This window comes from Podarcis pityusensis (genome assembly GCF_964106645.2).
Source record: "Podarcis pityusensis genome assembly, chromosome: 3".
Taxonomy (NCBI): domain Eukaryota; kingdom Metazoa; phylum Chordata; class Lepidosauria; order Squamata; family Lacertidae; genus Podarcis; species Podarcis pityusensis.
Window position 1 is genome coordinate 2,531,763 of NC_138026.1, and position 12,861 is coordinate 2,544,623.

General features: G+C 38.3%; 1 protein-coding gene across 5 annotated transcripts in view; it reads left to right on the forward strand.

Moving 5' to 3' along the window:
• WDPCP (WD repeat containing planar cell polarity effector) overlaps positions 1–12,861 on the forward strand; it is a 201,504-nt gene that overhangs the window by 85,403 nt on the left and 103,240 nt on the right. For all 5 annotated transcript variants that reach the window (XM_080997392.1, XM_080997393.1, XM_080997391.1 and 2 more), the window contains exons 9-10: positions 2,431–2,622; positions 10,364–10,973. In XM_080997392.1, the coding sequence (XP_080853518.1) occupies positions 2,431–2,622; positions 10,364–10,973 (802 nt within the window). The remainder of the gene's footprint in view (positions 1–2,430; positions 2,623–10,363; positions 10,974–12,861) is intronic.

Sequence of the window (12,861 nt, forward strand, 5' to 3'; positions counted from 1 at the left end):
ATCCCATTGATTTCTATGGAAAAATTAAGCAAAATCCTTAAAATGTAACATTGAAAAAAAGAACTGAAAAACTCTCAAATTTGACCCATCCCATCACTATATGTAATGCACATACCATTTTTACTATGTGCAGTAGTAATGCATAGTAATTATTAAAAATGAGCAGTGTGCTTTTCCATATATCAGTATACGTACAGGATACAGCTTAATACCTTTTTTGATCCATTTTTCTCATCTCACAAAAAATATTTTGAAACACATTGTTTACTGGCTCATTTGGAGAAGAGATTGTAGTTCACAATTTTTATTTTGGTACAGTAAGACAGCAGATATAAGAGTTCTGGAAAAAATTGCAGTCACCCTCACTGTGATTCCTTTCCTAAAAAGCAGATAGAAATAGCTACTAAGATTAAGCACTGACCACAGAATGTAACAGTGAAAGTTAAATAAATTAAAAGTAAAGAAACAGCTACACGATAAAGCAATTTTTTTAAACTACCACAGCTTGTAGATGTTAATGTCAATTCTTCTGCATATTCCAAATATGTGTAGTCCAAAAAGAGCTACAGAATCACTACATAGCCCAGTGAATGACACATGGTGCCCCACACCAGTTAAGGGTGCTAAAACCATATATATATATTAATAAGTAACATTAAAAATAACATTTCTCCTTAGGCTAGCCTGTCCAGATACATAGAATGTTGACATGTGTTTTAATCTGGTTTTTAGCTTATCATTAATTTTACATATTTTTAATGTTTTAAATAATTGTTTTAACTGTTTTTGTTGATAATTTGTTTTATTCTTCTTTTAAACTGCTTTTAAGATTTTTTTACATTCAAGTGGTGTATACAACCTCAGTGTCACAATCCAAATGTAATTGACAGGTGGGCCTTGTAACTTCTTAAGTGTAAAAAAAACAGAAGTTCCACTCACTGACATCCTATAACATGTCTAGTTTTGCCCTTAATTTTAAGTTCAGCACTACATGTTGTGCAAAGCATCTGCAAACTTAATTAAGATTCATACTCCTCAAATAGAATACATTTATGGACAAAACCCAGCTACTTCTTTTAGGTTTTAGATTTTCAACAGGAGAGTTAAACACAAGTTTAAATATATTGTTGTTGTGTACTTACATAGCACCATCTGTGAACAGTGCGCTTTATAAAGTCCGGGTATGATAGCTTGCTACCCAGTGAAGCTTTCCATCTAAAATAGTCAAAGAGAAAATGGAGGCATGGGAGAAGAATGGGTGTTTATGTCAAATTCATGATTGTTTTCAATTATTTCTCCCACTGTCATCAGTTGAACTTAAATGCCTACGGTTGGCTAGATCTGGAGCTTCCATGTTTTTCTGACCCTTGGGCACCTTTTCAAACCAGAGAAACACATGGGCACTAAGTCCACAGCACAAGCTATTACATTATTACAACAGAATATTTCTTTCAAGCCTGATTTGGGTTCGGGTAGGAGTGAAGAAGGCACTCTGTGGGCACCAGGGACAGCCGCCATAGGCACTGTGTGCCCCACACAGATCATCCACCAAGGTGATCAAAGCTATCTCTGTTTCATAACTACCTGAAACTGGATTGATGTTCATAATTATATGAATTGATTTGCATTGTTTCCATAAAATTACCTATTGCATAGTCTCATACAAGCAAAACCTCTTAAAGATATGTTTCCAACACTTCCTTTTAAAAACAGAGCAACTTTTAAAAGTTTGTCAGGCAGCTTGCTCTGCAGTAAACCAGATAAACTTGGAGACACAAACTTTTAAAAAAATTCTGGTGCCCATCAATAAAGAATTGTAATCAATGCTTCCATAATTCACGTGTGATTTATGGAAATAACCATGCATGCAAATGAATTTTGCTGTGAACTAAAAATATATTGTTATAGTGATAAGTAGATATTTGTTCCTGTTACACAGGTTATTATTACCAGTTCAGTATTAGTCCAATATATTGCTTCTTTCCTCTAAAGCCAATGGATTGGTTTCTGTTCTGTAACACTCCTAATCCCCATAGCTTGAGGTAGACAGTGGTATTTCTTTCTCTGATCCATCCTCACAATAGCACTGAGAAACCAGCAGTGCTGTTTCTATTTCATAGACAGGGAACTGAGACTGAAATCTAGTGATGACTTTCACCGATCTTCTCCAGGTCCAAGTTCAATTCAAGACCAAATTGTCTGCTGCGTTACATTAATTCTGGAGAGTTTCTTCACCACTATTCTGGGCTATCACTACAAGTGAAATCAAAGAATAGATGGGATTCAACTGGAAAAGGAAGTAGTGTCTTCATTGGACAAATCATATTTTTACATGCAGAATGATTTTGTGAGAACCTAGGTGTAGACAGCCTAAGTAGCAAAAGTGTTGCTTTTCTAATTTCAGATGTGTCCTGCATTTTTTCCCCTCAGATATCTTATATTGATACACCCGAGCTAGGCAATAGAAGAACAAAGCATCATCTGGCAATAAATAGCAAAGAAGATAGAGTTATATGCTGGTGGTTGACAGCAAAGGATGAAGTGTGGCCTTGGTCTCCTGGTTCCAGTGAAAGGGAGAGAGCCAACTTGCTGCTCTTGACCTATGAGCATGGCAGCTTGCAGGTAGACATTTAAATTAAATCCTGGTAATCTTCATGTTTAACACTGTTACTGTGTGTTGGTTATTTATTTATTTATTTATTTATTTATTTATTTACTTATTTGAAAATGGTTTTACCCAACATTTCATCCCAAAGCACTTCCAGAGTGGCCTACAGAAGATCAATAACACATGAGGCAGCCACCTCAGGCTTACAGTCTAAAAAATAATGCATAAAGGAAAAAGGATGAGAAGGGTGGAAAAACACAAGCAAACTCAGGTGTTTTGTGTGTGTGTGTGTGTGGTCATTTTAAATAAACACAACAATCAATTTACAACAACAGTGTCATTCTTTAAAACAGCAGAAGAAATGAAAGGAAAAAAGTTGAAAAAGTCTTAAATGACCAGTTTGAATTGATGTTAGGCTGAAGTATTCAGGTCCAATAATTTTTGTCTGGAAAGGGGTGCCATCTGGTGAGGGGGCAGCCAGCCCCAATATTTTCAATAAGGGGTCTGTGCCCCCCCCCCCCAAAAATACTCTGCGGCAATCGTCTTATGCATGCTAAACATACTCAGCTCCTTCAATTGTTCCTCATGCAGCTTGGTTTCCAGACCCATAATCATCTTGGTTGCCCTTCTCTGCCCACATTTCAACTCCTCAACATCATTCCTAAATTGTGGTGCCCAGAATTGGACACAGTATTCCAGGTGTGGTCTAACCAAGGCAGAATAGAGTGGTACTATTAATTCCCTTGATCTGGACGCTATACTTCTGTTGATGCAGCCTAGAATAGCATTCACTTTTTTGCTGCTGCTGCTGCTGCTGCTGCTGCTGCTGTATCATCATCATATTATTGACTCATGTTAAGCTTGTGGTCCACCAGGATCCCTAGATCCTTTTCACATGTATTGCTAGTAAGCCAGGTGTCCCCCATCCTATATTTGTGCATCTGGTTCTTCCTGCCTAAGTGCAGAACCTGACATTTGTCCCCGTTGAAATTCATTTTGTTACCTTGCACCCAGTTCTCCAATCTGTTACAGTCATTTTTAATTTTGATTCTGTCTTTTGCGGCATTAGCTACCCCTCCCAGTTTGGTGTCACCTGCAAATTTGATGAACATCCCCTCAATTCCTTCATCCAAGTCATTTATGAAGATGTTGAACAACAACAGGCCCATGACAGAACTCTATAGCACCCCACTTTTCACTTTTTCCCAGGATGATGGGGAGCCAGTAATGAGTACTCTTTGGGTTCGGTCAGTCAACCAGCTACGAAACCACCTAACAGTTCCCTCGTTCAACCCACATTTTACGAGCTTCCTCGTAAACAAGAATGGGGGACTTTGTCAAAAGCCTTACTGAAATCAAGATACACTATGTCCACAGCATTCCAAGTTTGTAACTCCATCAAAAAAACAAATGAGATTCATCTGGCATGACTTATTTTTGATAAACTCATGCTGGGTCTTAGTAATTACAGTATCCTTTTCTAAGTGCTCACAGACCGACTGTTGAATTATCTGTTCTAGAACCTTCCGTGATATTGATGTCAAGCTCACCGGTCAGTAGTGGGTCTCCCCTCCTCCCTTCTGAAGATGGGGACAACATTTGCATGCCTCCAGTCTGCAGGGACCTCCACTGCTCTCTAAGAACTCTCAAACTTTATAGACAGAGGCTCTGAGATTACATCCACAAGCCCCTTGAGTATCCTTGGGTACCTCAGGCCCTAGAGATTCAAATTTATTTAAAGTAGCTAGATGTTCCCTTACCACCTTGTTTCTTATCTTGGGCTACAGCTCCCTCCTTACATTGTTTATTCTGTTATCTCCAGGTTGGACACTGCTTTCAGGTGAAAACAAAGTAGCTTGTTCTTGTTTGTTCTTCCTCTTGTTCTTCATATGGATTGTCAGCAAAAATGTCCCAATATGTCTTCTACCCAATTCAGGATGGAGGGCAGAGTCTCAAGAAATTTCGGCAGGGGGGAGAGCAGGCAGAGTCTTTGGGCCTATCAGCTGCATACAGCACACAGAATGTTCACCTTTTAAGATTTATGTTGGGAACAGTGCAACTGTCAGCCATATTTCTACTGAGATAATGATTCTGAGAAGATCACAAGTCCTTAGGAATGAAAGATGACAGGAACCAGCTTAGTAGCTTCTGGTTCCCTACTAAGTTTCACTCAAGATAGTTGGTATCCGAACCCTGTAAAATGATGCCAGATTTAAATGAATAAAAACAACAGATTTCAAATAAAGTAAAATGAATAGCACCCACAATATCAACAAATTAGACTGTTCACAGAAATGGGAATACAGTGCATAAGCAATAAATTTGTAGGTAGAGCCTTAAATGTTTAAGCAATGAAGAAAAAAACAAATACACATTTCTTCAGGAGTGTATGTAGGAGTCTCCATGTATTGAAATTTTCACTCAGCATTTCTAATTAGTTTTTTTTACACAGTTTCATAGTGTGAAATTAAACTAGCAGTTTGCTAACATCTGTAAAGTAAATCAAACAGTTTTCTCATCTTAAAGACAGACAATTCAGTCACAGAGGGCTAATTTTTATGTTTCCTTTATTTTCCTTTTTATCTTCCTGGTAAGCCAATTTTCTGCTTAAAATCTAATGTTTAAAACTATTATTTCCTTCAGTATGGGGGCTTTATCCCTTCTTCTCTACTTCTATGCAAAATGATGCAATTATTTATGTGCTTCAAAGTGTGCAGAAAAGAGCAAGTACCTATTGAAATAAGAATCAGGATTATTATTTTGCATCCCAAACATAAGGTTACAAGGACTATACATAAGATAGCAAATGCTCTAATTGCAAAGATTAGTTAAGCTTTTAATGGTTCATCTTTTCTTTTTGTCTGGACTAAGGTTATATAGATAGTGCTCTTTTCTTGATTAGCTAGATCAGGCTGCTAAAATGGAAATGTGCAACAATTGTACGTAGCAATTTTTAAAGTAGAAAACCAATCTAATTATATTGAATTATATTTTAATATTACTTTCTGCTACCATTACTGTTACTACACTAAAAAAAATTGCATCATGTCTGCTTAGTGCAGCTTATACACTACATGATGGGTAAGGCAGAGAAGTCCCTGCTCACATTACTTAAAAGTTAGAGTTCTGTCTGCAAGGTACCTTTCTGCGATGTCCATTTACTGCTGTGTACAAACTAAATAAGAATATGGATTTGGGGAGCAGACAATGAATATCTCCCAACTCAGACAATTCAGGCAATCTCCTACTAGAAATGGGCAGGTCAATCTATTTTCAGTCAGTATCAGTTTTGCATGTGTTCATTCATTAGTCTGTTGAGTTTTCTTAATTTTGTTTAATCTGCATGAGAATTTGTTTTTAAATACAGTAATGCATTTTATCATAAGATACATATTCAGATACATATATTATCCCAGTATTCATAATTCTTAAGTTTTATCCTGAAATACATATTTTGTTCTGTGCTTTGGTACTTTTTGAGAGGACAACTATTATCACAAATTTTAGAGAACTGTCAAATCTGAAGAATAAGTACATTCTCTTCTGCACATTTTTCTGGGAAGTGCACTGCAATTCATAGAAATCAAATTCCTCAAGCCTCCCCATCTCTTATACTCTTAGTTCTAGGGAGCAGAATAGAATAGGCAAAGAGAACTATTCCACTCACTATGTTTGAGAAGTATGGAGCTGCAGTGCAAAAAAATTCTCAACAAATCTAGAAGAGGCATCACCATTTGGAATGGAATCCAGATCAGAAAATACTGCTTTCTTATATGCAGTTGTGCCATTTGTTCCAGCTCTTACTTCAGAACATCCAGCTTCTTAAAGCATATTTTAGTTGTTTATGTTTTGCTCTTTAAGTTTGTTATCAGCCCTGGATGCTATTTTTGAGGAAAACGCTAGGGTGCAAATATTTTTTAATAAATAAATAGTATTGAGGTGTTTCTTATTCTTGAAATGTTGATCTGGTGACCTTTTTATGAAATGAAAAGTGATGCTGTGTAGAAAAGCAGATGAAGTTTAACTTTTTTCTCTCATTACCATCATCTTGCAATATTCTGCGGAAAAGGTGTGTTGTGCCCTTCTTGCAGTTTTCAAAGACTGGATGTCGCCATTCTCCTTCCATTATTACACTGTCTCAAACTCATCAGGTATAACTGCGGGAAAATGTTTTTCTCAAAGTCTTTCTCTCCATACACAAATATGAACAGCTGTATGCCCACTTTTTATGATTGATTTTATTTATTTTTAGTCTTCTTTTTGAAGAAAGCTCTAACTGCTCTGTTACCTATTTGTCTACTACCAGTGTGTCTCCAGAGGCCCCCCCCCCCCCACTTGGGACTAATTTGCAGTAGTGTTCTTTGACAAATAGTCAGAAAGCATGACTGCTTTCAGTAACATGATTATTTTCCCTTTCCCAAACTATACTTTTTGATCTCTTTTGCACAATTCAGTTATTATAACTTTCCCATGGTTGTTTCAGTCTAACTTTGTTAGCCTTATGGGTCACTGAACCTACATTTCTTCATCTATTATTCTGTAGTTGTTTGTTCTGAATCTACTGACATGAGCAGGAAATCCCAGTGTTTTTGTTGTTTATTAAATTTTTTGGCCTACTAATTTTTAACCTACTATACAGATACCAGTGTGGTATACGAAAACATGAAATAAAACTACTGTAGTAATACAGTAAATCAAAATAATAAAAGGAAAATCAGAATGGACAAACAGGGGCCCAGTTTCAGAATGTTGCGCTCTTAATTTTTACAGAATTAATTCTTATTAACAAATAGGACACTGTTGTTTACATAGTCACTTTTTATAACATAGGTCAGAGCTGAGTTAAGAGCTGCTATAAAAGGCTCATTTGCTTCATTTCAACTTTATCAACTTGATTGAGAAACTGCTGCCTTGGAGTGCCACCCCAACTGAATTTTCCATTCAACCTGGTCATTAGAAGAATTAAGAATTGGTAGTCTTGCCTGCCCTACACATCTCTTTTTCCTTTTGCGTCATGTATTTTAGATTATCATGATGTGGGCAGGGATTATCTTGCCTTTAATGTGTGTACACTGGGGTTTGCCAGCCTGGCACCTGTGGGCACCATGGCATCCACAACGGCCTTCATTGGCACCCAGAAACAGAGGACCCAGGCTCTGAGCTTTATTTAGCCCATCTAGAAAAAAGTTAGAAAGCAAAATGTGCAGGTACACTTCCAAGCAATTTCTTTGAAATGAAGCAGCCTGCCTGTCAGTGTTTTTAGCCCTTGAGTGAAGTCAGAGCTGTGGTTGATAAGAACTGTTTGGATACCAGGCAATAGGAATCTCTGGGGTCCTAAGGAGTGGCTGTTTTCCTTCTCCCCTTTAGTGCACTTTTCCTGCTTCTGTCTTACTTTCTAGCCCTTAGATCCACCAGTTTGCTTCTCTGTTTATTTTATTTTGCTGCTGCCAACAGCATGGAGCAGCCGGCAGGCATACAGTTAATAATAATAATAATAATAAAGAAATCTGTGTGCTGGGTAGGGGAAGAAGCATGGGAATCAGCTGTCACAAATTTGCTGCCTGCCAGCCATATGTAAAAGTCACAAACTGCTGCTTGAGAAACTTTTTGAAAATGTGGGGTTATGGTAAGAAACGCAGAAATCCTCCCTTTGCAGCTGTGTGTATTTTGCTGCATGCTGGCACGTGGAACAGCCAGCTGCTTGGGAGACCCCACAGTTAATGTCAGGAACTGGGCAGAGGAGGAATGATGGAGACTTCCTCCCCAGACCCACCATCTCCCAGAACCCGGCAAGCCTTAAAAGTGGGAGAGCAAAGAGCTTGAGGACAGAGGGCACTAAGTGGCACCCGTAGAGATGATGATGACAAATGAGGAAGTGGGAGGAGGGTGGAGATTCCCTTGGGACAACACCATTATCCAAGAGGCTGTGTTCCAAGCCTCTTTCTGTAAATACTGAATAAAAAGCAGATGGTAATAATTTTTTTTGTCTTTGTACGATCCTGGCAGCCGGCTGTGGGAGTTGCTTACAGCTGCCTGACAGTTAAATCTATGTGTGTGACTGAGAGAAGGAGAGAAGATATGGGGCTTGTCCACACTTCTGCTTCTCCCACCACTTTCTCCTGCGGAAATCAGCTGTTTACTTCTAAAGGAGAACAATCATCAGTCTGGTTTTCTGCAGACCCATGTCTAGAAAGCATGGGAAAAGTAGAATTGTGAATGAGCCCATGGCAAGCCTTTTTTGTTTCTCCTGCATATTCTACAGCAGGGACTGTTCCAAAGCTGTTTGGGGGGCAGAGCCCAATGCAGAAACATGAAGATGATCTTCATAACAAAGATAACCTTTTCCTGCTTGTTTCCAACTTGTTTCTTTTCCTGATGGGTCCCAAGTTGAGTTTTGGTGGAGAGAGGCATTGCCGAGTCATCATTATTCCCATCACCTTTTCCTTCCTCGTTCACTGCAGGCATGGTTCCCAAGTTTTTTTGTCGGGGGGGCAGGCAATCAAAGGCAATCATTATTATGATCATTTCCTCATACACCCCTAATTTTGAGAAGCTTGTAGATGACATTCAGACTCAAACATCACACTAGTTGGGACTGGTATTGTTCAACCAGTACTCTGGTGAGTTTTTAATGTATTCGATTTATATTTTCCTTGTATTTCTATTATTTTCTATTCCACAAAGATAGTTTAAAAAAAAAAAAATACTTGCCACCCAGCATTAAGTATGTTTTTATATTTGTGACTATGCATGTATATGGCTGTCTGTAGTAATTCAAAATTATTCTTGGATTCAGCTTTCTTCTGTTTTCTAGCTCTAATCCACAGCAGCATAGCAGTGGCAGATAACCGAAACTTAGCATTGTCTGGGGGGAAATAAAGTTTTTCAAACATTCTTGTTATCGAACAATAACAAAAATGAATTGATGTTTTCATATTTGAACCATTTTATGTTCCAGTCCCTTTTCTTATTCTGTTCTTTTGGAGGTGGCAGCCATTTTGTGTTAGGCCACACCCGGGCAGCAGCCATTCCCTGATTGGTGCCTTGGCACCTTCTCAAAATTCCAAATGTACCCTTAGACCCAAATAGGTTGGTGACCATTGGTGAACACAGTGCTTCTGCTTCCTAAATTTTAGGTATTTTATAAATGATAATAATAATCATGGGTGATATCTAATCTTAATTAATCTCAGAATAGACCCATTGGAATCAAGTAACTTAACCTTATTAATTTAAGTGAGCAGACTCTGACAATGACTTAGTCAGATATCACTCAATAACTTCAGTCTTTTATGTGCTTACACAAAGGTCAGAATGTCAAAACCAAATAAACTACCATTTTCTAAGAATATTAAAGTCCATCTACATAATTTTATAGTTGGCTGCACGATTCTCTCCAAAATCAAGAATAGATATGATATGGCCTGAGAATTCAAGGATTAAGTTACATAACTGATGGATATTTTTGATTTGGTAACAAATACAGTCTGAGTTGTCCATATTTTCATTAGATCAAAGCTTCTGTGACAACAATGTTCCACAAGACTAATAATGAACAAATATTGGACAGGACTGAAAGGCAACAACAATAGATTTTATTACTTACAATAATTTTATCATCTGCAATGTGAATGGGTCCTATGGTAAAGCAAATAATATAATTCCATTTTTAGAATTTATTAGCATTAGATTGTTTAAATCCATTCAGAGCTAAACTAAATTGTTTTGAAATTGAGTGTGTGTATTGTTTTACAGATTCTGAGTTACATACGTACCGATGGGGATCCACTTGATGCCGGCTTTAGCTCATGTAATCCTTATCAGATTCATACTGTAGAACACGCTTTCAATGCAGACCACGAGCCCATGGCTGACAGCTGCGTCTATGAGTATGTTAAGAATAAAGTTCAGTGTGTGGCAGTCACCAAAATACCACTGCTATCAAAGGCCATCAGCTGCTGCCGGAACATTACAGAAGACAAACTTGTTCTGGGGTGTGAAGATTCTTCAATAGTCCTATATGAAGCCTACCGTCAAGTAACTTTATCAGCACAGGCAGAACTATTGCCTTTCTTAATGTGTTGCCACCCCAGTGAAGCCATAGTCCTGGTCGGTAGTTCACAAGGGGAACTTCAGCTGTTTGACATGGCACTATCTCCAATTAAAATGCAGGTTTTAGCTGAAGACTTCTCAACCAAATCAACTTTGCAGTTCAGTGAACATTTTGATGTATCCAGCAGCCTCATCCAGATCCAGTGGGCTGCTCCTAAAGTTTCATGTCCAAGTATGGATGATGTAGAGATCCATGATCTTCTCTTACTTAAGTTTGACAAAGGACCTATTGGAGTGCTGCATTTTAAAGTTGGTAAGTTGATGCACTGCTTGTGGCAAAAGGGATTATGTTCTATAATTAACTGGTGCTGTTTCATAGTGAATCCACTGGAAAGGGATTTCTACGTTTTTCAAGCTGTTCAAATTGCAAATAGAGTAAATAATGATATTTTGTTATTTTATTATATTTATATATTCTATTCATTCCGTCATAAAACCCAAGAGAGTGTACATGTGGCACCCATCCGTGTGTAAGGAGTACCATGAGTATTTGCAGGGGCCAGACCCTGAGTGCAGTGAGGAGTTGCAGAACCAGGCCCTTGCTGTCTTTGTCTTGGAGTCGAGGGTGGCCTGGCTGGTGTGGCCAGGACAGGAGATGTGCAGCGCCTGGAGGCAAAGCCAAGAGGAGTATAGAAGGCCAGCATTTCCCCCTGGTTCTTGGCCACAGCAACATGGTTTATACCCTGCTGTTGCCAGTTCCTGCTTTTGCTTCTGATTCTGCTTCAGTTCCTGATCCAGCTTCAGTGATCCTGGCCTTGCTCCAGTTTCTTCTCCTTTACCAGTTTCTGTTTCTGCATTCCAGCCTCATCAAGTTTCCATCCCCCATTGAACTGCTACCATTGTTACCATCCGACCCAGACTGTTCACTAACCAGACCCAAACCTGCTTAGTTTCTGCAAATAGGTGGTCTAATGTGCCTCTAGACCATACCCATTTTCTGTTCTATTATTTGTCCAAATGCATTTTTTAAAACTAAATCTAACATTTATGCTTTTCAAAAGATGAAAGAGTGAGATATTAGAGGAAACAGTCATGCACATCAGCATAGGAAATAATTGAAGTCTGTTCACATTGCCACTGCAATTAGACGCATAGACACATTCCAATTTCAAATTAACTATCGACAGTTTACAATCAAACATAGGTGCAGATTTAGTCATATATATATTATTTGTAAATTGTCCTTGTTACCCAATAAATCTATTAAATGGGGGGGGGGGGACCCTTCTAGATATCCTGAGACATTTTGTCCAGTAGTGTGTTTAATAGTTGCAGACATCTACATGGAATTATATAATTAAAACAATTATTTGATGTATTCATACATGTTGTCTATTTTTAAATGCCTCTAAATTACCCAGTTACCTGTCAAAACAGAAGGCACTCTGCCTACATGTACCTTGTTCTCCACAGTTCTCCCCTGTGGCTCCAACTCACAACAGCTTTCCAGAAAGCACAGCTTTCCTTTTCCTATCTCTGGCACATTTGTGTTTTTTCTGAGACAAACAGGCTCTCAGCACAGGGATTTAGAGGCCTTTCTGCTAATTGCCAGCTTGTAAACTTAATTGGACTGTCTCCCTGGGTACTGTTCCTAAATCAATTAGGCAGTGAGTTGGCTGTCACCTTTTTTTTACCAAAGTAGGTCACTTGGAAATGTACCACCCAAGAGAAGTCAAGAACCCAAATGGGAAGGTGCTTACCTCCATGGTTAAAAGTTATCACACATTAAAATTTGTTGTGTGGGTTTCCATCAAATCAATACTGTGCTTGAGAGATTGTTGCCCTGACTCAGCTTGTTCATTAGATAAAATACAATATTAAAATATCCTCCAAAATATATCTAGGATAGCATTTGGATGTCTTTTCTCTTGACCTTTTTATGCATAGTTTAATAGCTTTGGTAGCTAAAACTAATATAACTCTAGATCTAATTAAATATAATGCTTATTTAATTTAAGAAGCATGTGTAACAGAGACTTGGTTGGATGAAACAGATGGGCCTGTTCTTGCCACTGCATGTCCACCAGGTTTCTCTTATGCACAGCAACCCAGGTCATGTGGGCGGGGAGGGGGGTTGTAGTGATTTTTAGGAAGTTATTAGCATGCACCAGGCGTCCTGTTGGGAAGACCCAGTTTTCTGA